At 44.0% G+C, this 27,051-nt stretch overlaps 1 protein-coding gene across 32 annotated transcripts in view; it reads right to left on the bottom strand.

The window, feature by feature from the left end:
* Positions 1-27,051, bottom strand: part of enpp2 (ectonucleotide pyrophosphatase/phosphodiesterase 2) — a 360,090-nt gene that overhangs the window by 99,967 nt on the left and 233,072 nt on the right. For 31 of the 32 annotated variants that reach the window (XR_013300101.1, XR_013300100.1, XR_013300099.1 and 28 more), the window contains 2 exons: positions 15,412-15,547; positions 13,039-13,116 (listed from right to left, as the gene is read on the bottom strand). Coding sequence is in view for 23 of the 32 variants with exons in the window: in XM_077599517.1 (XP_077455643.1) it covers positions 13,039-13,116; positions 15,412-15,547 (214 nt within the window). In the remaining 9 variants the exon portion in view is untranslated. The remainder of the gene's footprint in view (positions 1-13,038; positions 13,117-15,411; positions 15,548-27,051) is intronic. The other variant, XM_077599518.1, reaches the window with a different exon arrangement.

Genomic DNA, 27,051 nt, shown 5'->3' with positions numbered 1-27,051 from the left:
GAACACTCTAAATTGCCCCTAGGTATGGTGTGATTGTGCATCGTTGTCCTTTGTCTCCTTGTGCCCTGCAATCGGCTGGCCACTGATTCAGGGTGTCGCCTGCCTCTAGCCCGGAGTCAGCTGGGATAGGTTCCAGCACCCCGCGCGATCCTAATGAAGATAAAGCGGTTCAGAAAATGATATGAAAGAGATGAGATTTCCAAGGAACAATGTGACCATAATTAAGGGTTTGTTTTCTTTTTATAACATGTTTGTCACGATTTCCAAGTTAATAGTTTATAAGAATAGGTTTCTAACTATCAATTTAAATGTTGTTGTATTTGATTTTTTTTTCAGAATTCTGATTGGTGTTGGAGGCCATCTATATTTGATGTCTTTTGCCTTTTTCTTTTTCTCTTCTTTTGAACTTCACTGACTTTGAGTTCATTTTGATTTTGGTAACACTTTTACAAAGCTATTTCAATTATCACAGTAGGGATGCCCAGAGGGAGGAATGGTGGCTTTGTTCCTGACTCTTGAGACAGGCAGAGGAGGATCTCCAACTAGACAGGCATTTAGTTAACACTTTTACATTTATCCAAAATGATTTGATATGCCTGGGATCGGCTGGACACCGATTCAGGGTGCCCCCCCCCTGGCCTGGAGTCAGCTGGGATAGCCTCCAGCACCCCCTGCGACCCTAATGAGGATAAAGCATTTCAGGAAATTAGATGATATGAGACATACTTTTGTTTCCTTGAATTTCATTCATAGACATCAAAATAAATTTTGTTTAGCGTTTTATCTGTTTACCTTTTCTCTATTTTGAAATAAATGACTGTATCGAGCAAATTTGCTTGCCTCATGACATCATGACTCCATTGCATCATGGCGTCACAGCGCCATTTTGTCGTGACGTCGCCGTGCCATGTCATGATTTTATGCGCATATGAGCCGTACCCTCGATTCAGTCATCATTTTTTGCGGTTTATATGCGAGTAAATACGGTAAGTTAAAATGCCGTGAAAAAGTATTTGTCGCCTTCCTGATTTCTGTATTTTTTGCCTTTGGTCCTTTGTGAAAAAGTAATCACCCCCCCTTTTGTTAAATGGGAATGCTAAGTTCAATTTCACAGCCCACAGCCACACCTGGTTACAACCCTTTTTATATCAAGTAAACACTTAAATAGAATTTGTCAGACAAAGTAAAGTAGGCTGCAGTGGTCAATCAGAGCATCATTCCACAATCCAAAGAAATTCAAAAAGAAATGTGAAAAGAAGTGATGGACATCTATCAACCTGGAAAAGATTACAAAGCCATTTCCAAAGCTTTGGGGCTCCAGTGAAGCAATGTCAAAGCCATTATCGATAAATGGAGGGAACTGGGGACAGTGGCAAACCTCCCACGGAGTGGTCGGCCAGCTAAAATTACTCCAAGAGTGTGACGACTCATCCAGGAGGTCACAAAAGAACCTAGAAAAACATCTAAAGAACTGCAGACTCCGCTGGCCTCAGTTAAGGTCAATGTTCATGACTCTATTATCAGAAAAACACTGGCCAAAGCTGGCATCCATGGCAGAGTTCCAAGGCAAAAAGCATTGCCTTCCAAAATGAATATACAGACGCTCCCCTACTTACGAACGAGTTAGGTTCCGAGCGATTGTTCATAAGTTGAATTTGTTTGTAAGTTGATTGAGTGCTATATTTTGTATTATAATTTATGTTTAAGGCCAATATAAGTATATTGAAGGTTTATATAAGTGCATTTGTATGTTTAAGGCTTGTATAAGTAACACGCATTGGTTTGTACTAAAAATCATTTAATAAAATGGAGAGAATATGTACAGTACTGTATAGAGAGAGAGATTTATGTATTAGAAACTGGCCGAAAGAAGCGATCTAACGACGATTGCACAGTTTTCTTCTTTTTTTCATCATAAATGATGCAATAGCACTGTATGGCATCATTCAATTGATTTGAAAACTTTGTGCAACATTCAATATTTGGGTCCTGCTGCTCGATCTTTCTGTTTATAAATGGTACTGACGGTCGAACGATTCAAGTTGTATGCCCGTGCAACGCTCACCACTTCCTGACGCGCATCAAGCTTCGTTATTATTGCCACTCGTTTCAAATGAAATGGCTTGCCTCTTCTTGCACCTCCCTCACTAGAAGCATTTCACTTTTCACCGACCATATTGAATAATGGATGCACGAGATATTTAATGATACAAATGAAAAAGGTTCTTTGCGCACTGGAGATACGTTCACGCACTTCCGCATTGCAACGAACTGGGCAGAGGAAGGTAGATGCTGGGTGAGCTGAGCGCTCACAGCGCCAGGCGTCAGTATTAGCGGCGGAAAGAAGCACTACTCGGAAAAAAATACAAAATCGAACTTACGAACATTTTTCGACATAAACGCAATTTGCAGACATGTTTGTATGTACCGTTGTTCGTAAGTCGTATATTCGTAAGTAGGGGAGCGTCTGTATAGGCTCGTCTTACGTTTGCAAAAAAACATCTTGATCATCCTCCACACTTTTGGGAAGACATTCTGTGGACTGTTGAGTCAAAAGTTAAACTTATTGGAAGGTGTGCGGCCCGTTACATTTGGCGGAATAATGGCACATCATTCCATCAAAAGAACACTATACCAACAGTGAAGCATGGTGGTGGCAGTGTAATTGTCTGGGGCTGCTTTGCTACCTCAGGACCAGGACGACTTACTCTATTTCAGTGTTTCCCAACCACTGTGCCGCGGCACACTGGTGTGCCGTGAGCAATGGTCAGGTGTGCCGCGGGAAATTGCAAGACGTCATACCATGTAATAGGTTTCTACGGCATCAACTTTTGTCAAAGTAAAGTCTGTGTGAGCAGAACATGTTTTTTTGCGTAATATTAGGAGATTAAAGTCATAAAATGATGCGATTGCAAACTTTATTTTTGCATCACTAGAACCAGAATTTGTTCAGGGTCCGCAGACGTCAACTTTTGAACTTTTGGTGACATTAGGTCAGTGTGAAAAATTCGATTTTTGAATAATTTTGGAGGTTTATGTGATTCCTGCTGATAAAACTTTGATGAGAATGACCAATATTGGCGACATAGTTTGAAATTCAATGATTTTCAGATGGTGGTGTCCCTTGAGATTTTTTCAATGCAAAAAATGTGCCTCAGTTTAAAAAAGGTTGGAAAACACTGCTCTAATTGATGGAAGAATAAATACTGCTGTCTTCCAGCAAATTTTGAAGGAGAACTTCCGGCCCCCATTTCGTGCGCTCAAACTCCAGCGCTCTTGAAGCATGCAGCAAGACAATAATCCAGAGCAAACCAGCAGGTCCACCTTTGAATGGCTAAAAAAAATAAGGTTATGGAGTGGCCAAGTCAAAGTCCAGATTTAAATCCTGTTGAAGTGCGGTGGTCTGATCTGAATGGTGTGTAGTCTGATGGTTTGTTATCGTGTCTGGGGTGCGAAAGAGAAGGCATCAGGAAAGAAAACAGAAGCGAGGCTGTCAAGCGGGCCTGTTGTGTAAACTCAGGAAACAATCACTCAAACCTCCGCTGCCTAGCATATACATCAGATCCATTGTAAACAAAACGGACGATTTGGAAATAGACTCGCTACATTCGCGAATGCTCCATGCTAATAATAACAGAGACGTGACTACAACCACAAATATCTGGCGCTACAGTGCAGCTAGCAGGCTGCACGCTACTTGGAAAAATAATGATTTGGTGGGCTTTGGATCTTTGTGAATGAGGGATGTTGTAACAATAGCACTGTTGTGGTTAGACACTGGTCCCCAGAAATAGAATTCACTTTGTTGAGATACAGACCCTTCTTTCTGTCCAGAGAAATAGCCATTGTTATAATCACTGCTATCTACATCCCACCGGATGCTAAGGTAAGCACCGCTCTCTCCCTTCTAATGGATGCAATAAACTATCACCAGAATGCCTACCTAAGTGCCAAGCACATAATTACAGGAGATTTTAATCAGGCAAATCTAAAAACTGTTCTGCCGAAATATTACCAGCACGTGAAATCTCCAACACGAGGCGATACAACTCTGGATCATGTCTACTCGGACATCAAAGGTGCATACAGAACCATACTTAATCTACAAAATCTTCCAACAAAAAGCCTGTGTTATTGTTTTTCTTGTACCTAAACAAGGGACTAAAGGACGGAAATTAGCCGTGGCTACAATTTTATATATTTACATATATATGGTCATTAGCATGAAAATAAATATGTTCATTAATATGTCTTGTCCCTTATCAAATCAATCAATCAATACCATGATCACACTTGGGACAAACCGATCACGTCTATTTGTTCTAGGTCCCAGCTTCCACTCCCTTTAGCTAACAATCAAAGCCACAAAAGCCACCTTGAGAAAAGACGGAGCGATGTCAGAATGCTTTTCATTGACTCAGCCTTTAACACCATAAGACCGTTCCCTGGAGGTTTTTCAATTGAAAGCTTTATCATTCCATCGGGAGCAGCAGCAAAAGCATTCGTCTCCAATGAAGACAGGATAAACATTCTTATCCCCAAGTTGGCCAACCTGGGGCTCTCACCTTCCATATGCTCCTGGATTAAGGACTTTCTGGTCAACTGACCCCAGCACGTGAAGCTGGGGCACCACCTCTCATCTGCCCAAACGCTCAGCACCGGCTCGCCCCAAGGCTGTGTGATGAGTCCACTTCTCTACTCGTTGTACACACACGACTGCAGATACACGCACCCTGAGAACATCATTGTGAAATTTGCGGACGATACAAGGCTGCTCCTTCCCCCTGTAAAACAACGGCCAACATGTGGAGCGAGTGACTTTCAAATTCCTAGGGGTCCACATCTCTGCTGATCTCATTTTGGCGGAAACACCACAGCACTTGTCAAGAAGGCGCTGCAGAGGCTACATTTCCTGGGAGTACACAGGAAGGAGCAACTGAATACCAACTTGTGGTGACTTTCTACCGGTCTGCCATTGAGAGCATGCTGACCTACACTGTATCAGTGTGGCACTAAAGCTGCACAGATGCTGACAGGAAAAGACTGCAGAGGGTGAACAACACAGCCCAAAAGTTTATCAAATGCCCCCTACCTACCTTGTCCAGCATCTACAAATCCTGGTGCCTTAGAGGACAGAGAAAATTCATAAAAAACAATACGCATTCTGGCTTCCACCACTTCAACCTGCTGCCCTCTGGAAGACGCTACAGAGCCATAACAGTCAAGACAAACAGACTCAAGGACAGTTTCTTCCCATGATATGAAACATTTGTATGTGATAAATATGCAAAAAAAAAAAACAGAAATCAGGAAGTGGGCAAATTCTTTTTCGCGGCACTGTAAGTCCACAAAATAACTTTAATAAAGATTCTCAACATGAACATGAAAGTAGACATTTGTACTAGTGTGGGGTTCTGGAGCCACATGTGTTTCTTTAGTGCTGCTCTAGTGGTTCCCTGGAGTTTTTTTAAACATGTTTGAAAATTGGGGAAAGAAATATATTTTTTGTTTTAATATAGTTTCATCAGGAGGACAAACATGACACAAACATTCTTAATATTTTTCCAATGCTGTAAGAATGTGTAGAATAAATCTTAAATTTCAAAAGACTTGCGTCAAAGCCTGCGATACGTTTCTATAAACAGGGCGAGATGAAAGACAGGTTGCTGTTGTGCACAAACTGGCAACTGTGGGACAGGCCATGAGCCCCAAAGGGAAAAGAGAAAAATAACAGAGGAAAACAGAAGATTCAACGTTTCATGGACCGAATCATTTGCATTCGCTGCCAGTGTGGAAGGTAGGAATATTCATTTTGTAGCGAGAAGTTCTCAAATAACAATGAGTCATGTGGAAAGACATTGCATTACTTCTGGAGAAATTAGAGGAGCACAAAAAATAATTAAGAAGTGAATTGCATCTCCAAACTTCACTACTGCTGCAAGTTTTATTGTGACCAGGGGATAATATAGCGTGGTAAACTGTTTACAAATTGCAGAGGGTCACGTTATGTGCATTACATTTTGTTGTGGTTTTGTCATATAGTCAAAATAAAAATCAAAAATCTGATTTTTTCTTGAATTTCTTTAATTTCATCAAAGGAATTAAACACAATTCATTAATATTTAAATGAAGTTAAACTAAAGGCGGCATCGTAAAACAGAACAGTCACAGTGCATCTGTTAGGAGTAGCCTGCTATTGTTTTTCCCTTTGCCTTTTCCCTACTCTTGTTTGTCCCTCCTGCCTTGCCGGTATGCTCGCGCAGCTGCGCGTGATTCAAAATTAGTCCCTGTTCGGTCTATTTAAACCCCACTGTCCATAACGTCATTGTCAGATCGTCTGCCTAAATTCCCTTGCCATGTATCCACGGTACCTCGTTCCTTGATTCCCCGTGTTTTCCCCAGTCCGAATTGTTTTTTTGTTTCATTCCCTGAGTCTCTGTTATTTTTTAAAATCCTGCCTAAATTATTAAAGTTTTGGTTATGAGCACTATTTCCCTCGTCCTCGCCTGCTTGCCCGCAATTGGGTCCTAATTCCTTGTACAGTGGTACTTCTACATACGAGCTTAATTCGTTCCGGGACTTAGCTCGTATGTCGATATAAATGTTTCCAATTGAAATGAACTAAAAACACGGCAACGCACTCGTAACAGAACATACAATTTAAATTAACTTGGATTAATATATACAGACAGACTCAAACATACGTTTAATGCAGTGGCGGGCGGTGCATTTTCTGGTAGCGCCTTCAACGTATCAATCCAACCCTCAAAAACTATTTTATGGCTATAAAACCTCTACTGCAGCTACAGCTGCGACACATAAAAAATAATCAATAAATTAATGCACAAAAATGGGGTAAAATCCACTTCCTAGCAGCATTTCATGATTAAATACAAATACTGGAGCTTTTCAGACATTAAAACCAGGCCAGGGGGGGCGATTTTCCCGGGAAAAGACAGCGATGAACGTCAATGGCGTACGGGCAAACGAAAATGGGGTAAAATCCAGCCAAAAACTGCATTTATTGATTAAATACAAATACTGGAGCTTTTAGACATCAGAACCGGGCCCGGAGTATCATTTCCCCGGTAAAAAGACAGCGATGAACGTCGATACGTCCATACATGGAATGACAAAAATGCACTAAAATTAGGTAAAATCCACTTCCTAGCAGCATGTATTGATTGAATACAAATACTGGAGCTTTTGAGACATTACAACCAGGCCAGGGGGGTAATTTTTCCCGGGAAAAGACAGCGATGGACGTCAATGGTGAAACGTCAAAAATTAAACTGGGGTAAAATCCACTTCCTAGCAGCATTTTGTGATTAAATACAAACACTGGAGCTTTTCAGATATCAGAATTTGGCCCACAATTGAAATATTATTTAGGAATATAGCCATATTTGTAATTTTACTCACCAAAAATCATTTTTACACAATATCCATCCTCCTTTCTTTCTTCCTTCTTTCCAATCGCCATCGAAGCTAATGATGAAAGTCGAGCCTGTCCTGTCATATTTCCGGCATAGTACATTTTGAAAGTAGCATTAAATCAACACAACAATATACTATTTGCTTGTGGAGCTAAGTTAGCGCGCTGAAAGTGCCCCACACACCATTTTCCCGGCTGTAACAGGCTTGCTAGCTTCGGAGTTGACCGCCCTTTCTTAATGATGTCCATTTTTTTCTGGAAAAGTCCGTCTGGAAAATAGCTTTGTGAGCAAACATAATCCATTTGTTTTTGCTTCTGCTTCTGTCGGCCATAGTGGGTGGAGTTTGCGATCTCGGCTGCCTCGGGTACTGCTTTGTCCCGCCTACTAGCCAATCATAGTTTGTGAAAGCAATGACATGTCCCAGCCAGCAAAATGCTAACGCCTATGAAAAATCATTGTGGGGTTGCCAACTCGAAATCTGATTGATTAAAAGCAACATTCTAGTTTAATGCAGCAGAGCCCGCAAGAACTGATTGTGAAGGCTTTGAGGCAGATCTGATCTGGCAACAAATAATGGCTGAAATGTGATTGGTTAAATGCAATATGAAAACACACATCTGGAAGCAGTGCAACCAGGGAGAAAAGCAATGAAAGGAAGCTAACAGACCATTTGGAATAATAAGTATTGATGGACAAAATATAATATGATTCAGATATTTCTTAGGCCAGCAGGGAAGGCCTTGAAAGCCCTGACGGCCCGCCACTGGTTTAATGTAACTTTACACAAAACTGAATTCTAATTTTGTATTATTTTTTTTTACCTTTGTTCTCCGGGTTGATTCCAACCGGACGTTCAGCAGGAGTTTTTAAAAGGAACGCCTCAAGGGTTGTTTGTTTTTGCCTTCCCTTCAAAATATTTCGAAAATGACGCGCACAAATGTCCTCACAATACAATAACGCGCGACCACTTGCCAGCTTGTCAGGGTGCCTCTTTTCTACAAAATCAGAAAACTCTTGCCACTTCGCTAGCATGTCTTTGATATCCTTTGTAGCCAGGCGGCCCCCCTCTTCCACCTACTCCTCACTACTGAGTTCCCGCAACACCTCCAAATGTTCACTCTCCTGGAGCTCGATTAAATCCTGTGTCATGAGTTTTTCGTGGTGCTCGGCGATTAGATCATTCACATCTGCCTCGGTAACCTCCAGCCCCAAGGAATTTCCAAGTGACACGATATCATCCATGACAATGAGCAAGCTCTGTGACACGTACCCCACTGTCAGATTTTTTAATTATTTCGCGCTTAATGTTGATTGTCAACGTTCGCCTTTTCTTTGCACAACTCTTCATTCCACCTGTTTGCTTTGGATCTATTGTTGTTCACTTTGTATTATGCATTGAATAACCGTGACCGGATGATTCGCCGAAAGACATTTCGCCGACGGACAGGTCGCCGAATGGACGTTTCGCCGAAAACGTTGAGATTAATCTTTGAATTAAGGTTCTCAGCAAATCATTTTGAATATATATTTCCCAACATAGTGGGAAATTATTTAAAATTAAAATGTTGTTCTTGAACTAAAAGTGAGATGCTATTTGACTGGTCTTTTCTCTAACATATCATAAATGTCATCCAACGTATATTAATTGTAATTTCTTGTATACTGTGTGTGAAAAAAATCAGTGTTTAATTTATTATTTTATTAAACTAATTAAAGTGGGGATGTTTCTCATTGTTGTTTTTTCTCTTTTGCATGTTTACCATTCCTTTCTGCTTTAGTCGTATTGCCAAGTGGTTAAGGTTGTTTTTACCAGTGCTGTGGGTCAGCAAGGGTCACCAAAAGGATTATTGTAGTTGAGTGACAAACGGATCACGAAACAAATTCACTGAACACTGCTCACGGTCAGATGTAAACAACATGAATAAGACTATATAAGTCAACTGACACAAAATCCATCAGTTAAAGAGTACCATCCTCTGGATACAAGTTTAATAATGGGTCATTTGGGAGTAAATAGACATGGTTCAAATGAATTAGTCAAGAGCCAGTACAAAGATAATCATTTACTTGCTTTTTAATATTAAACACATTATCAATAAGCTGCCATTCAAAAAAATATTTTATTAAAAAGAAGACAAAGCAAATTCACGGATGGTGTTTTTATTAAAGCAGTAAAAAACTTACACATTTTGTACAAAAATTACAAATACAATACAAATTATGTACAAAAATTACAAATACAATACAAACTTACAAATTATGTACAAAGGGAATTCACAGATGGTAGTGGCAGTTTTTATCAAAACAGTGAAACTTACAAATTAAGCCCAATGGCTTCTAGGTACTGTAGTTTGTTTGGAAATCGATCTGGGTTTTCATAATCATCCGTGAGCTTTTTCAACCGTTCATTAACAGCTGCGTATGACTTTTTGGTCTGTCTGTGGTATAATACCGCCATAAGCCTGTTGTATTCGTATTTCCCAATCACTTTGCTCTCAAAAGCTAGAATGTAGACCTGGCTGGCTGCTGTTCTTCTTCTTCTTCTTCTTCTTCTTCTTTTTCACCTCAGGCGCCTGAGGATCACCCTCAGCAGTGCTAGAGCTGCCACTGGAACACGGATAAGTTCATCCAGGGAGTTGCCCAGGCCGCGATGGTAGCGTTCGGTCATTAAGGCCGGACAGCAGAGCCATAAGTGTTCAGACGACTCTGTTTCCTCGTCGCACAGGCGGCAGCGATCCGAGTCGGATTTCCCCACAAGGTGGAGCCAACGGCGGAGCAGGGGGTGGTGTCCACTGCGGAAACGAATCAGGTCTGTGCGGTCTCCTTTCGATAGGGCAAGTTCTTCCTCTGTGACTTTCGTAGTGTAGGTCTGCAAAAGGCGGGGGTGGGACAGGGGGGAGCGATCTTCACGTTGGATGATGGCACGTCTTGTGGCTGCGTCCAGGGGGTATGGGTTTGGTCATCTGACGAGCCAAGTTTAGCTAGGGCATCGGCCAGGTCGTTACCGCGTATGTTGCAGTGGCCCGGGATCCACAGTAGCTGTAGTCGCTTAGGCGGAGGGAAAAGGGCGATGTCACCCTGAAGTCTCCGAATGGCGGGGTCTTGCGTATGGGGGTTTCCGATAGCTTGGATCAGCGATTTGCAGTCACTGAGAATAATTGATGTCTGCCAGTCTGCTGTTTCCCTCAGCCAGGAGAGTGCCTCGGTCAGTGCCACTTTTTCAGAGTAGTAGGAGCTGCTGCGGGTGCCAGTGGCACCATGCCATTGGTGGATGATTGCAGTCTCCTTAATGACGATAAAACCTGCACCACCGTCCGCAGTGCCTTCTTTGGTGGATCCATCTGTGAAGATCTGTAGGTCCAGTTTACCCATGCTTCTGATGAGCTCTTCGGCCATATCTCTTTGGATGATGTTCGGCATGTGTTTAGAGACTGCAGTAAAAGTGGTTTGGATGGGGGGGTAATAGCCAGGGTGGGCAGGGATGGGAAGAGTATGTGCAAGAGGTATGGAGTTCGAGAGCGGTAAGACGGGGAAGGGTCGATGATCGCCAGTCTGCCTTCTTTTGTAACCGCATTTTAACGTTTTCATGGAGGAGGCGGTGTCGGGGATCAGAAGGAGGCAGCTGGTTCCAGGCATCCGCCTTAAGAAGTGCTTGTAACTTGAGGCGGGATGAGAGGGGTGTAAGATGTGCCTCATGTAGGACTGCTTCGGTGGGGGTAGACCTGAGGTGGTGGGTTATGGCGCGAGCTGCTTCCAGTTGGGCAGTTTCAAGGGATTTGAGGTGAGTTTGGGCCAGCCAGGGGGCACATGCCGGTGCTGCGTACTCTGCGAGACTTCACTGGGTGGCAATATACACCGTTCTAAGGTGGTTTGGTTGCCAACCCCAAGATGTGCCACTGAGTTTGCGGAGGAGGTTCGTTCTTTTGGACATGGTTTGGCGGCTGGCTGCTGTAGATCTATCTGGTACCCGGATGTCTGGTGTAAACATCCAATCGAAACATCCCCACTTTTATTTGTTTAATAAAATAATAAATTAAACACTATTTTTTTTCAATCACACAGTTTACAAGAAATTTCAATTAATATACGTTGGATTAAATTTATGATATGTTAGAGAAAAAAAGACTGGACAAACAACAACAACAAGACTGCTTTCTACTTCCACTTTAAATCATCATCTCAAAATGTACTGCCCCCCGCTGGACATATTTTAAAATACAAGTACGTACGTGCTGCCAATGTTTTATATTTTTTATTTTATCCTTGCGTTTAAAGTAGTAGCCACTTGCCATATTTTAGGAAATATATATTCAAAATGATTTGCTGAGAACCTTAATTTAAAGATTAATCTCAACGTTTTCTATGCTGGTGCAAATTTTCTGGAGTAGGATTTCTGGGTTTACAATTTCATAACAGTAGTACTTACTGTTACTCCTACTTTATTTTCTCTATTTCTTCTGTCACGTACTGTTCTGCATGATCTCCAAATGGCTACTACTTTAAACGCAAGGATAAAATAAAAAAAATTGGCAGCACATTGTAATACGTATTTAGAAATATGTCCAGCGGGGGGCAGTACATGCCCTTGTTATTCCTAGATGAATGTTATCTGTAACGGGCCGTATATGGCCCGCGGGCCGAGGTTGAAAAACATTTACACACACGATCTGGGGGCGGGGCGAGCGCGCGAATCCCATTTCGGCAAAACGTACATTCGGCGACCTGTCCGTCGGCCAAACGTCCGTCGGCCAAACGTCCGTCGGCGAAACATCTTTCGGCGAATCATCCGAGTACCTTGACTAACGGGGAAAAACACCACAGGAAAATGCAAGCTCCACCCAGTTCTCGTAGATATCTGTTATACACGAAAGAGATGTGGGAAAAAAGATAGTGTGCTCCAATGATAAACAGCCTCTCATGTCTTGGCCACCTGTCTTTCTCGCATCTCGAAATTTTTCTCGTATCTAGAGATAATTATTTGCTCGAAATTTTCCTCGTATCTCGAAATGCTCGTATGTAGAGGTGCTCGTATGTAGAGGTACCACTGTACCTCACCTCGACGTCTCCCTGTGGACGTAACAGCATCATTTTCTAAAGAATACAATGCTGGGAAAATTTACATTTGATCATGAACGCCCATGATGTATTTGTAGCCGCTGTAGTCATTTTGATAATAGGCTTCACTGCATCGCTGATTTTTTTCTGAAGGATATTTTTTAAAAAGTTCTTAAAAATCTCTAAATCTATGCTGAAACTTGCAACCAAAAGACATATGGAAAATGGCGGAGGTCAGGGCAGCGCTTCACCTCAGCGCCGAAGAAGGTATCTCTACAATAGAGGGAGAATGTGCCTGTCAAATATCATATATACAGTGCCTAGATCAGGGGTGGCCAATTCCAGTCCTCAAGAGCCGACAAAAAACAACTGATTGATCGGGTCGGCTCAATGCACAGAGATGGGACACCACCACGAACCAAAGCATCAATTGAAGAATTGTACAAAAAAAGCACCCCAAAACAAATTATATGTACAGTTAAAAGCAAAAATAAAGAACTTGTCCTCAGGGAGTGTACACGTATAGTGTGCTGAGAGAGATTCTTACTCTTGAATGCAGGATACATAGGAACAGTGTTGGTAATGTATAAAGCTTCGTATTTTCTGTCGATTCCTTTGGATAATTCTGTTGAAATAGAAAATACTTATGAACAAATTATGCATATATATGCATATATATGCATATATATATATATATATATATATATATATATATATATATATATATGCATATATATATAAATGCATATATGCAGATATATATATATGCATATATATATATATATATATATATTTATATATATAATTGAATTTCTTCACCTTCACTAAGTGTGTAAACTCAAGCTTTTATTTATAAATATGTATATATATCATAAACAGTGTTGGAGTAATCATTATTATAAATGTGTTTGCAATGCTTATTTAGGAATATAAAGCCTTATTATATACATGCTTACTATATTAATCAATATATTTGCTTATTAGGAATAGTAATGCTCATCCTAAATGTGTAACAATATTAAACAATATATATATGTGTTGATCGCTGTGCTTTTATGTTAGAGTTATTGGCATCTCTTACTAAAGTAAGAACTGTGGTTCACATCAAGAGGACAGGGAATGGCCTTGGGCATGGAGAGATCTCACAACAAGTGCTCTTGGGAACCAAGGATTGTTTTCAGTTTCGGAGGGCTCACAACAGGTGCTCTTGGGAACCAAGGACTGTTTACGGCTCCGGAAGATGGGCTCAAAACAAGCGCTCTTGGGAACCAAGGACTGTTTTGGGAAGATTCGGCAAGACCTACAATTGTTTTGATAACTGTACAAAATTGTTATGAGACTCTACGAATGTTTAGACTTCTGTGGGGCATGGCGTTAAAATCTTATGAATAAATTAGCGAAGCGGACTTCGAGTTGTTAGAATAATCTTGACCTGACGAGCGGGTGGATGTATTCTCTTCTTGCAAGAATTAAATGGAGATGTGACTACAGATGCCTTTTTTATTGAAAGCTGAGTTTGGAAATACCTAAGGATAAACCTAACAAACAGTCTCACACGTCTCGGCCACCTGGCTGACTCGTATGTTCGTATCTCAAAATTTGTTGTGCATCTCAAGGCAAATATTTGCTCAGGATTTTACTTTTATCTCAAATTTCTCGTATGTTGGGGCACTCGTATGTCAAGGTATTACTGTAATTATAATTCTCCACAATTTCAATGCCTGTTCCCTGGATGTTCACCTGTGTGGTCTGTGGGGGCTTCCTGTGGAAATCGATCACCATTTCCTTTGCCTTAATGGCATTGATGTAGGGCTGGTTTGGCCCACACCAGTCTACAAAGGCTGTGATGACTCCCTTGTCCTCCAGGCCGTTCCTGTTCGGCACTCGTCCAACAATGGCGGTGTCATCAGAGAACTTCTGGAGGTGTCAGCTGTCTGTATTGTGTCTGAAGTCCGATGTGTATAGGATAAAGAGGAATGGGGAGAGCAGACATACAGTCATGACGTCTCACATATTCTGGCCTGTCTGTGAGGTAGTCGATGGTCCATGCACCCAGGCGGTGCCTCCTGTGATCTCCAGGTGTGAAAGAGGCCTGTGCATTAGGTAGATGGTTGTATCTTCCACACCAATGCCTGGACGATAGACAAACTGCAGTGGGTCCAGCTCTGTATTCACTAGAGGGATGTGGTGGTCAGGATGATTCTCTCCATTGTCTCGATCAGGTGAGAGGTTTTTCAATTGAAAGTTTTGTCATTCCATCGGGAGCAGCGATGAAGAGAAGCAGAAAAAAAGACTCCTTTGGAATTTACGATCCTTTGTTATCTGTTTAGGCAAGTTTTTCACATAGCTAATTCAAATAATTCAACTTGCCTAAGAGGAAGGAATGTTTGCCTTTAATCCCAATTTAGATGGCCAAGGGAGGATCGCACCTTTTGTTCTAAAATAATTTCCTTGCTACACGCCATGTATTGAGTGACACCCACTTGTTTGTTTGCTTATAGTCTTAAGAGTGGATGTGTCATGGGAGCAAGGCCCTAGCTCCAACTTGGAAGCTACTAAAGGTTGGATAAGAGAGGGGTCCCAGACTAGTCTGTATTGTCTAAATGTATTGTCTCTATATTGTTTTAATTTGTATTATTGTTTTGTTATGTTTTATTGTCTTTGATTCAAGTTTGTACCTTCTTTCCACTTGAAAGAATAAAAGTCTAGCTGTTTATTGCAGCACACACGAAAAATAGCCTCTTTTTCAGTAAGTATAATTTCAACTAATTTGTCGTTGTCGTGGTCTGCTGAGTTGTGTTTATGTCATTAACAATTAAATAGAGTTAAAATCACTATGTATGCAAAGCAGAACTTATCAACAAATCAACAAATGTCTCAAACATCAATAACTTACCAAAAAAAGAGAAAAAAAACTTACGCGGTGGGTATAGGAAGGCATACGTTATATATTTTTCTGCCTTGTAGTTAGTACAGGACTGGGTGAAGGCTGATGGAAATCTGGCATCTGGACGAAGACAGTTGATCAGGACCTCCGGCAAAGCAGACACTTCGACCTATATGACCACATGAAGAACAGCGGAATATTTACAAATCAGTTACAATGAACTCTGAATCTTAACTCTGAGCATAAAGGTGAATTGCTTTTAGATTTAAAAAAAATCAAAGCACCTAACACAAGGTGTCATCATGTTACTTAAGTTTGAATTGTCTCAGTTTGCTTCAACCTGGCGAAGACCGCAGATTTGAAAACTGGCCATAAGAACATCAATGATACCCAATCATGATTTGAGTAAAATGTCCAAAAACTCTGCCTCCTTTAAGTCCACGTTCACAGAAAGTCAACCAGAATGGCATAGCAGAATTCATGATACCTGTTGCTGAGGTTTAAAATACTGAATGACTATGACACAAACATGGTCTGTTAATATTTTTAGTGTAACATGTTCATATCCTCACCAATTAGCTGAACTTTAGTAATATGACAATCAATGCCCAACTTAGGTGGCCCGGCGGTTGAGTGGTTAGTGTGTCGGCCTCACAGTCCTGGGTTCGAATCCAGCTCGGTCCACCTGTGTGGAGTTTGCATGTTCTCCCTGGGCCTGCATGGGGTTTCTCCAGGTACTCCGCTTTCCTCCCACATCCCAAAAACATGCATGATAGGTGGGTTGAATACTCTAAATTGCCCCTAGGTATGAGTGTGAGTGTCCAAACATATGATTAAAAAGCACTAGAGGTGGTGTCAACGCCACAGTGCTGACTGCATGGGAGTGGCCGGTCCGGCGGGCGTCCGCGCCGGCCGGTGACGAGGCGTGGGAGTGGCCGGTCCGGCGGGCGTCCGCGCCGGCCGGTGACGAGGCAGGGAGTGGCCGGCCCGGCGGGCGTCCACGCCGGCCAGAGACGAGGCGAGGGCGTGGTTGGTCCGGCGGGTGTCTGCACCGGCCGATGACGAGGCGTGGGCGTGGCCGGTCTGGCGGGCGTCTACGCCGGCCGGTGACGAGGTGTGGAGGTGGGCGGTCCGGCGGGCGTCCGCGCCGGCCGGTGACGAGGCAGGGAGTGGCCGGCCCGGCGGGCGTCCACGCCGGCCAGAGACGAGGCGAGGGCGTGGTTGGTCCGGCGGGTGTCTGCACCGGCCGATGACGAGGCGTGGGCGTGGCCGGTCTGGCGGGCGTCTACGCCGGCCGGTGACGAGGTGTGGAGGTGGGCGGTCGGGCGTCCGCACCGGCCTGAGACGAGGCGTAGGAGGGGCCTATCCGGCAGGCGTCCACGTCGGCATTTGGAGAGGAGTGGGAGTAGCCGGTCCGGCGGGCCTCCCCGCTGGTCCTTTAAGTGCTAGCCAAGCCCCCTGCCCTTAACAGACACCAGAATCTTACCCTGGCTGCTCTGGGGGGGGCGCCTGCCCCCTCGGCCAGGAGGGCCGGAGAGTTGCTCTCGCCGCCGCCGCCAACCCCCTCTTCCAGGGGCGCCGGGGAGTTGCTCTCGCCATCGTCGCCGGCCCCCTCGTCCAGGAGCGCCGGAGAGCCGCTCTCACCGCCGTCGCCAGCCCCCTCGTCCAGGGGCGCCGGAGAGTCGCTCTCGCCGTCGCCGGCCCCCTCGTCCAGGGGCGCCGGAGAGTCGCTCTTGCCGCCGTCGCCGGCCCCCTCGTCCAGGGGCGCCGGAGAGTCGCTCTCACTGCCGTCGCCGGCCGCCTCGTCCAGGAGCACCGGAGAGTCGCTATCGCCACCGTCGCCAGCCCCCTCGTCCAGTGGCGCCAGAGAGTCGCTCTCACCGCCGTCGCCAGCCCCCTCGTCCAGGGGCGCCGGAGAGTCGCTCTCGCCGTCGCCGGCCCCCTCGTCCAGGGGCGCCGGAGAGTCGCTCTCGCCGCCGTCGCCGGCCCCCTCGTCCAGGGGCGCCGGAGAGTCGCTCTCACCGCCGTCGCCGGCCCCCTCGTCCAGGAGCACTGGAGAGTCGCTATCGCCACCGTCGCCAGCCCCCTCGTCCAGGGGCGCCAGAGAGTCGCTGCCGCCGCCGTTGCTGGCCCCCTCGTCCAGGGGCACCGGAGAGTCGCTGCCGCCATCGCCGGCCCCCTCATCCAGGGGCGCCGGAGAGTCGCTGCCGCTTCCGGGCGGGCAAGAACTGGGCGGGCAAAGAGCTGGGCGGGCAAGAGCTGGGCGGGCAAGAGATGGGCGGGCAAGAGCTCGGCAGGCCGAAACCGGACAGGGAGAAACTGGACAGGGTGAAATTAGGCAGGCGGGGACTGTGCACCCAGGAACTGGGCAGGCCGAAACTTGACAGGGTGGAACTGGGCAGGGTGGAACTGGGCAGGCTGAGACTTGGCAAACTGGAACTTGGCAGACTGGAACTTGGCAGACTGGAAATTGGCTTCTCGCTGAATCCATGTGTTCGCGGGGCTTCGAGAAGGGTGGCTGCGTCGACGAGAGCATCGGCGCGAGCGTGGGTGGCCTCCCGCTGGGTCCATTATGGTCAGTTGTTCTGTTACGATCGCGCCGCGTCGTCGTGGTGCGATCGGGAAAGGATTAGGACCCAGGCGCGGGAAGCAGGAGGTGAATCGAGGCAGTTAGCTTCAAACAACATCTTTAATAAATCAACTGGGATCTACAAATCAACAATGGCTTGGAAACAAAACGGCAGCATGCTACGCGCATGCAGGAACAGAAGTAACGATCCGACAATGGTACTAGGACTCGATGATCTTTAAATTCCAAAACAGGAAGCAATCAGCAGATTGACTGCAGCTGCTCTCTCTGACGGCACGTCAGGAGGGACAAACAGGCCGCTCCTGACACATCTGTCCAAATGCTCAGCACCGGTTCACCCCAGGGCTGTGTACTAAGTCCATTACTCTACTCGCGCTACAAAATCCACTGCAGACCCATGCACTCTGTGAGTGGTGCAACAAGCAGCTGAACGTCTCCAGAACCATGGAACTCATCCTGGACTTCAGAAGGAACAAGCCCGCTGCGCTCTGCTGACCTCACTTGGACTACTTGTTTATTCATTATTTAGTGATTATTTATCTCTACTATATATTGGTTTTCTATGTGTCTGCTTGTTTGTTGTTGTGTCCATAGACTCAGCAAGTGGTGCGACTTGGCGCTGAACATCAACAAAAACCATGGAACTCATCCTGGACTTCAGGCGGAACCCACTTCACTCTGCTGACCTCACTTCGAGTACTTATTTTTTCATTTCTTATTTATTGATTATATATTTGTCTGTCTGTTGTTATTTGTTCACTATGTGGTGAAAGCTTTTGTTGGAGTAATCATTATTATAAATGTGTTTGCAAATGCTTATTTAGGAATATAAAGCCTTATAATATACATGCTTACTATATTAATCAATATATTTGCTTATTAGGAATAGTAATGCTCATCCTAAATGTGTAACTATATTAAACAATATATATATATATATATATATATATATATATATATATATATATATATGTTGATCGCTTTTATGTTAGAGTTAGAATTAATATGTGCTTTCAACGAAGACAAACGCTTACTCCAAGGTCGCTCTCCAGGACAGCTGGCTCCAGCTAGAGATACAAGTTCGCAATGACTTAACAATTCACTGAGTCCTTGCTCCGAGGACTGATTACTGGAAGATACGCCTCAACCCTTTCCCCAGATACAAGTTCGCAATGAAGATCTGTGAAGGACGCTTAAATTGTTGTCGATTCAGCGGATGGCTATCAATCAACCTCCGGGATTACTCGCATATTGTTTTAAATTGTGACGCTAGGTTTGACGCTAGGTTTGCTTGATATGGAATTGTTTTGTTTCTTGCTTACGCAATTGGAATCGATAACCTTGTAATTGTTTTGATTTGAGGCCTTAAATGGGCAGGACATAATGCCACTCGACAGAATAATCTTGACCGGACGAGCGGGTGGATGTATTCTCTTCTTGCAAGAATTAAATGGTGATGTGACTACAGATGCCTTTTTATTGAAAGCTGAATTTGGAAATACCTAAGGATAAACCTAACATTGGATAAACCTAACAGCTTTAAATCTCATTATACTTGTATAATGACAATAAAAGCATTCAAATTCAAATTAAAATTCAAAAGCCTTTATTGTCATCATACACAGCTGCGTATAACGAAATTGGTGGTGCTACTCCAAGCTTTTCAAAGTGTGTTTTCCCAGTAAAAAAAACATAAATAGTAGTATAAAACTATAAAAAGGCACATCCCGGCTAGGTGAATTCTAAAATATTGCACAGAATTATAAAATATTGCACAGAATTCTAAAATATTGCACAGAATTCTAAAATATTGCACAGAATTCTAAAATATTGCACAGATTCTAAAATATTGCACGGATTTCAAAGATATTGCACATTCTTATTGCACACCCCAAAGTTATTGCACAGAAGGGATTGAGTGTCGTGCTAACTCGAGTTCAGAGTCCTGATGGCTGTGGGAAAAAAACTGTCCCAAAGTCTATTTGTCCGTGCTTTGTGAGACCTGTAGTGTCTGCCAGAAAGCAGCAGCTGGAACAGGTTGTGACCAGGGTGGTATTGGTCCCTGACAATGTTCCTGGCTCTGCTGAGGTAGCGAGGGCTGGCAAGGTCATCCAGTGAGGGCAGAGAGCAGCCGATGATCTTCTGGGCAGTGTTGATCACCCTCTGCATGGCCTTTCTGTCTGCTGCCATGCTTCCAGCGTACCACACTGTAATGCAGTATGCCAGGATGCTCTCCACGGTGGCTCTATTGAAGGTTATCAGAAGCTTAGTGTCCAAGTTGTTCCTCCTGAGTACCCTCAGGAAATGGAGTCGCTTCTGGGCCTTCTTCACCGCTGCCGTTGTTCTGGTAGACCAGGAGAGCTTGTCCGTGACGTGGAACCCCATAAATTGGAAGGACTGGACCCTGTCTACGCATACTCCATTTATGAGGAGTGGGGCCAGATGTGTGCTGCTTCTTTAGTTTTCGTGGTGTTTAGTGTGAGATTGTTCACCAAACACTACGAAAACAGTTTGTTGACCTCATCTCTGTAGGCCGACTCATCCCCTCCTGAGATGAGTCCGACCACAGTAGTGTCATCGGCAAATTTGATGATGGAGTTAGACTGGTGGGTCGGTGTACAGTCGAATGTGTACAGGGAGTACAGAAGAGGACTCAGTACACAGCCTTGAGGGGAGCCAGTGATCAGTGTAATGGAGGAAGAGAGGTGGGGACCAAGTCTAACAGTTTGTGGACGGTTGGTTAAGAAGTTCTTAATCCAGTAGCAGATGGAAGAGGATAGTCCAAGGTGGGAGAGTTTTTCAGCCAGAATGTCCGGTATTATAGTGTTGAAAGCTGAGCTATGGTCAATGAAAAGCATCCTCACGTAGTTTCCATGGTGCTCCAGGTGGCTCAGTGCTCTGTGTAGAGCTACGGCGATGGCGTCCTGGGTGGACCTATTTGCTCGATAGGCAAACTGGTGAGGGTCAACTGAGGGAGGGATTGTATCCCTGATATGGCGGGCGACCAACTTTTCAAGTACTTCATGATCACAGGCGTGAGTGCAACAGGCCTATAATCATTCAGGCTGTCAATGGTTGGCTTTTTGGGGACAGGGATAATGGTGGCAGATTTCAGGCAGAATGGTATGATGGATTGTTGCAGGGAACAATTGAAGATATTTGTGAAAACACCAGTCAGCTGGTCAGCACAGGCTTTGAGCACCTTCCCAGGTACTCCGTCAGGGCCAGCAGCCTTCCTGGTGTTCACAGTCCACAGTGCCTGTCTCACTTCATGTTCCTTAAGCTCCAGTGTACTGCTGCAGGGTGGTGTTGGATGTGTTGAGACTGGGTCTGATTTGTCAGTCTCAAAGCAGGCAAATAAACGGTTCAGTTCCTCTGCTAGTAAGGCATCTGCGTTAACAGACACATTATTGTCATTGTAATTGTTAATATGTCATAATCCCTGCCACAACTTCTTTGGGTTATTTCCTGTGAAGTGCTCCTCAATTTTCCTTGTATATGCTGCCTTGGGCTTTTTAATGCCTCTCTTCAGCTCTGCTCTGGCAGTGCTGTATTGTACCTTGTCCCCTGACCTGAAGGCGGTGTTACGGCATTTGATGAGTGCCTGTGTCTAACTGGTCATCCAGGGTTTTTGGTTAGGAAAAACCCTTATCCGTTTATTAACAGTGACGTTGTCCGTGCAGTTTTTGATGTAGGAAAGTACAGTGTCCGTGTAGTCCTGGAGGTTGTGGTGTTCAAAAAGTTCCCAAATGGTGCAGGAAAAACAGTCCTGCAGCTGAGAAAGGGCGTCCTTGGGCCATATTTTTATTTTCTTTATTTGTGGCCTTGTTAGCCTCCGGAGTGGTGTGTATGAGGATGAGGGTCAGGCAGAGATGGTCTGATCCACCTAGGTGAGGGAGGGGTGTGGCTCTATAAGCATGTTTGATATTAGAATAAACATGGTCTAGAGTTTTATCTCCTCTGGTGTGACACTTCACGTACTGGATAAACTTAGGCAGAACAGTCTTTAAATATGCTTTGTTGAAGTCACCAGCAATAATAAAGACTCCATCGGGGTGGTCAAGCTGCTGTTTGTTTACAGCCGTTAGCAGGAGGCTAAGTGCCGTGCTAATGTTAGCATCCGGTTGGATGTAGACAGCCATTACAATGACAATCGTTAGCTCCCTAGGTAGATAGAAGGGCCTGCACCGTACTGCCAATAGCTCTAAATCCGGGGAGCAGTGAGTGTTAATGATACTGTCACAGCACCATTCCTTGTGTGTACATGCAAAGTCCCCCTCCTTTGCTTTTCCCTGATAATTCTTTTGAATGATCGTTTCGGAATAGCGTCCGGCGTAGCCACATTTCCGTGATGAAAATAATGTTGCAGTTCCTGACAAAGCTGTTGGTAGCAAGCTGGAGTTCCAAATCGTCCATTTTGTGGGTGATGGATCTGGCGTTTGTCAAGAAGATACTCGGAAGCGGTGCTTGGTGTGGTTGATGCCTTAGCTTATCAGCTAGGCCCGCCCGGAATCCGCGCTTTTGCTTTCTTTCCCTTTGCCGCCTCCGTCGTACTCTGAGTGGGCTGACTATCCACGGAGATCCCGGTGGTCTCGAGATGTCCTCAGGGATATCGTAGGTCCGTTGGTAATCTGTTGTGATGGATATATCGCATCTCCTCCCGAGAGTAATTAAATCCTGGCGACTGTAGAAAAAGTTTGCCTCGCAGATGTTAGTAAATAACGATAAGATTGAGAAAACAAAACTGGAGAGCATTGAGCCGCTGCACCCGTGCGTGCCGCCATCTCTTATTCAAAATTCAATTCAATTCAAGGATGCATGGTAGGTGAATGAAAGAATGAATAACTGGGCAAGGGGGTCATGTACTTTGCAGTTTCTGAGGCGATGACAGGGCTGCTGAGAACACCAGCAGTGAAGCCAACATGACATCACAGACACCTATAGACCCTGCAATCCTCACAATTCCATGCATATATATATATATATATATATATATATATATATATATATATATATATATATATATATATATATAATTTTAAGTACTGAAATAATAACATGTTCAAATCTTTCATTCGTTCATTTTCTCAACCGCTTTATCCTCACTGGGATGGCGTGGCGTTTAAATCTAAACAGTGTAATGCCCTAGACAGAGGAGTCAAATACAGCTCACTGGGTCTCTACTACCATCCTTTCCTTAGCAGAGATTTGTAGATTCAATGTGTAGATTAACTAGATAGACTATCTGAACTTTAGAGTGTTTTATACATAAAATAGACGAAGAGAGAAAGTGTTCTTCCTTTGATTGGTCGACATTTCATTGAGTTTCTGGCCCTTCCCAGACATATGGGAAGAGTTACGTCGGCAGTCGGCCAACATGAAGTCTGGTACTGGTCACTGATCTCCACTCGTTGGCTCCTTATTACACAAAGTATGTTGCCTTTGTGACTTCTGGTAGCCGCAGTGGTCCACAGCTGTCTTTCTTGTAGCACGTCCCACTATGATGTCACAATTAATGATTTTACTGGATATTAAATATTATTCCACATTATAAGCAAGAGAATATTCACTAAACAATGATGGCATAAAGATGAGACAGATGGCATCAACCAGTTGATCAGGCGACATTGTGATGCATCCACGCCATTTCATCTGTTTGCCATTTGACCTGCAATCAACTCAGGGGGAAGGAGCAGAGCCTTAACATGAACGGCGTAGAGAGTGAGGTGGAAGTGACACTTCTGGTCCTTGCTAAAAACCTGTCGAAGTTCGTGGTAGCAATCCGGCACCGCAGAGAGGTCTAGATTCTCAATAGACTGGACAGGACATGACGGCACTAAAGCAGACCTAAGATAGGTATAGTTGCAGTAGGGACTCCATGATGTGGTTTTGGGATGCATGCCAGATGAGATTCAGGGGACGAGGGGTGCGCCAGGGTATTCAAAGACAAAAAAGTGGTTGTCCGATAGGAGGTCAACGGTGTCAGTCTGCTGAGCCACAAGACAAAGAACTTGTCCGTTCAATGCTGTGGTCTTATACGGTGCAGGGAGTCAACCCTAACTGTGCGACCAGCTCACCGTCAATAAAATCGTGTGCGGTCGATTGGTCGCCGGTCTTTTTGTCGCCGGTCTTTTGGTCGCCTGATCGGCTACTGCCATCTACTGTCAATTTATTAAATAGCAGATGGTGTTTTTATTGAAGCAGTACAATAAACCTTCATCTCTCTGGGAGATCTTGCAATGTTGAAATACTTTAGATTAGATGGTCATTTTATCAAACAAATAAAAGTATTTGTGTACTTTTAGTTAGACAGTATTTAGATCGTTTCAACAGTATTTAGACTCTAAATACTGTTGAAACGATCTAAATACTGTTGAAACGATCTAAATACTGTTGAAACGATCTAAATATCTATTATCAAAATATCAATAAGAGCACTCATTTAACACATCAATAAGAGCACTCATTTAACACATCCGCTGCTGCCATTGACTGTCATAAGCGTCCAATGAACCTTCATTCTCTCTGGGAGAACTTGCAATGTTGAAATACTTTAGATTAGATGGTCATTTTTATCAAACATCAAAATATCAATAAGAGCACTCATTTAACACATCGGCTGCTGCCATTGACTGTCATAGGCGTCCAATGAACCTTCATTCTCTCTGGGAGAATGAATGGGAGAATCTCTCTTAAGGTAGAAAAAATGGTTAAGAATGCCCAGAAAAGTGTTCCAGAAGCGGAGTAATAGTTTTTAAAACAGCATTTAATGATTAAATACAAATACTGGAGCTTTTCAGACATTAATTGGGGGTGATTTTCCCGGGGGAAAGACAGCTATAAACCTTGACGCGACCAAATATGACGACCATTTGCGAAAGGGCCTACATTTCATTAAAACGGGATAAAATATGCACTTATTGATGAAATACAAATACCGAAGCTTATCAGACATGACTACCGGGCTCTGGGGGTGATTTTCCCGGGGGAAAGACAGCGATAAAAGTCGACGCGACCAAATGCGACGATATGCGACCATTCGCAAAAGTGCCAAAAATGCACTAAAATGCGGTAAAATCAGCACTTAGTGATGAAATACAAATACTGGAGCTAAAATGACAGTCGATGGCAGCAGCTGATGTGTTAAATGAGTGCTCTTATTTCTCCCAGAAAGAATGAAGGTTCATTGGACGCCTATGACAGTCAATGGCGGCAGCCGATGTGTTAAATGAGTGCTCTTATTGATATTTTGATGTAAGATATTTAGATCGTTTCAACAGTATTTAAATCTTTTCAACAGTATTTAGAGTTTTAATACTGTTGAAACGATCTAAATACTGTCTAACTAAAAGTATATTAATACTTTTATTTGTTTGATAAAATGACCATCTAATCTAAAGTATTTCAACATTACAAGATCTCCCAGAGAGAATGAAGGTTCATTGGACTGCTTCAATAAAAACACCATCTGCTATTTAATAAATTGACAGTAGATGCAAGTAGCCGATCAGGCGACCAAAAGACCGGCGACAAAAAAGACCGGCGACAAAAAAGACCGGCGACAAAAAAGACCGGCGACCCAAAAGACGACGACCAAAATTCCGGGCGACGTAAAGACCGCGACCAAAAGACCGGTGACCAAAAGACCGGTGACCAAAAGACCGGTGACCAAAAGACCGGCGACCAATCAACCGTGTACCAATAAAATCACCATTCAAATCACAATCCACCAGGGTAGTTATTGTACACAAATGGCCCCTTCAGCAGAAAGCTGAAGACAGTATGAGGGACTGTTGCTGAGGTAGCTCACGAGTACCGTATTTTCACACCTATAGGGCGCACATAAATGTCTAAGTTTTTCTCTAAAATGGTTGATGCGCCCAATCGGTCGGTGCACGTGTGTGTTTGTGCACTAAATTCAAATTTTTGTATGACCCTGACCGCTTGAATGACTGGTTTCATTTCTTACCGACACGCCACTTATTGCGATCAACCCAGCGGGTATTCACCCTAAAAATGCCTCCCCACGTATTCCAAGTGTTACGGTAAATCCATTCAAAACATCCCATGCCAGTGGCAAGGCATTTGACTTCCGTGTGCTCGTAGCGCTTTTAACCCTCAAAAACACTCTCAATACTCAAAGAAACAGTACTTTAGCTGTACAGAGGAAATGCCTGACGTGAATGACAACAGAATGCGGTAGTGAACGTTTGGAAAATGGGCTGAAGCCATGGATCGAACACAGTTTAACAGCGAGGAGGAACAGCTTTGCGGACGTGTTGGAAGCAATGTTCCCTCTAAGCTACGCGTGTGCGCAATTGCGCACTACTCTCATCTTCTCTGCGCAGCAGCAATCATATGGCGAGCAGTAATTTTTTTTTTACCCCTTTCCCCAAGATGGCGCCGTTTAAGCGGCAGTCAGTGGCAGTAAAAACTAAAGACGTTTTGCCTAAAGACGGACAGGTCGCCAAATGAACGTTCGTTCAAACAGCGTTTAATGATTAAATACAAATACTAGTATTTGTTAGTTTAATGATTAAATACAAATGCTAGTATTTGTATTTAATCATTAAACGCTGTTTTCAGCTGGATTTGACCGAATTTGAGAGCATTTTGGGCCCTTTGGCGAATGGACGTATATAGACGTTGTTTTGCCTCCATCGCGACATCATCGCGACATTTTAACGAGGAATTCACTTCCCTGGGCTCGGTTTTAATGTCCAAAGAGCTCCAATATTTGTATTTAATCATTAAATGCGGTTTTAGGATGGATTTGACCCGATTGCTGTCATTTTACGGCTCGGTTCTGCTACATCTGCCCGCCCAAGAGTGCTTATTCCCGGGCTGCCATGCCCGCCCAAGAGTGCTTATTCCCGTGTTGGCATTGATGGTAGACTAACATTGATTTTTACTATAATTTGGATAACGCCGGCGGCGGGCCGGATTAAAAATCCTAACGGGCCGAGGTTGAAAAACTTGTACACACACGATCCGGGGGTGGGGCGAGTGCGCGGATCCCGTTTCGGCGAAACCTCCGTTCGGCGGAACGTCCATTCGGCGACCTGCCCGTCTCCCAAATGTCC

The sequence above is a fragment of the Stigmatopora argus genome, chromosome 4 (assembly GCF_051989625.1).
Source record: "Stigmatopora argus isolate UIUO_Sarg chromosome 4, RoL_Sarg_1.0, whole genome shotgun sequence".
NCBI classification, from domain to species: Eukaryota; Metazoa; Chordata; class Actinopteri; order Syngnathiformes; family Syngnathidae; genus Stigmatopora; species Stigmatopora argus.
The sequence above is the reverse complement of the archived record's forward strand: the minus strand, read 5'-3'. Positions and strand labels throughout refer to the sequence as shown.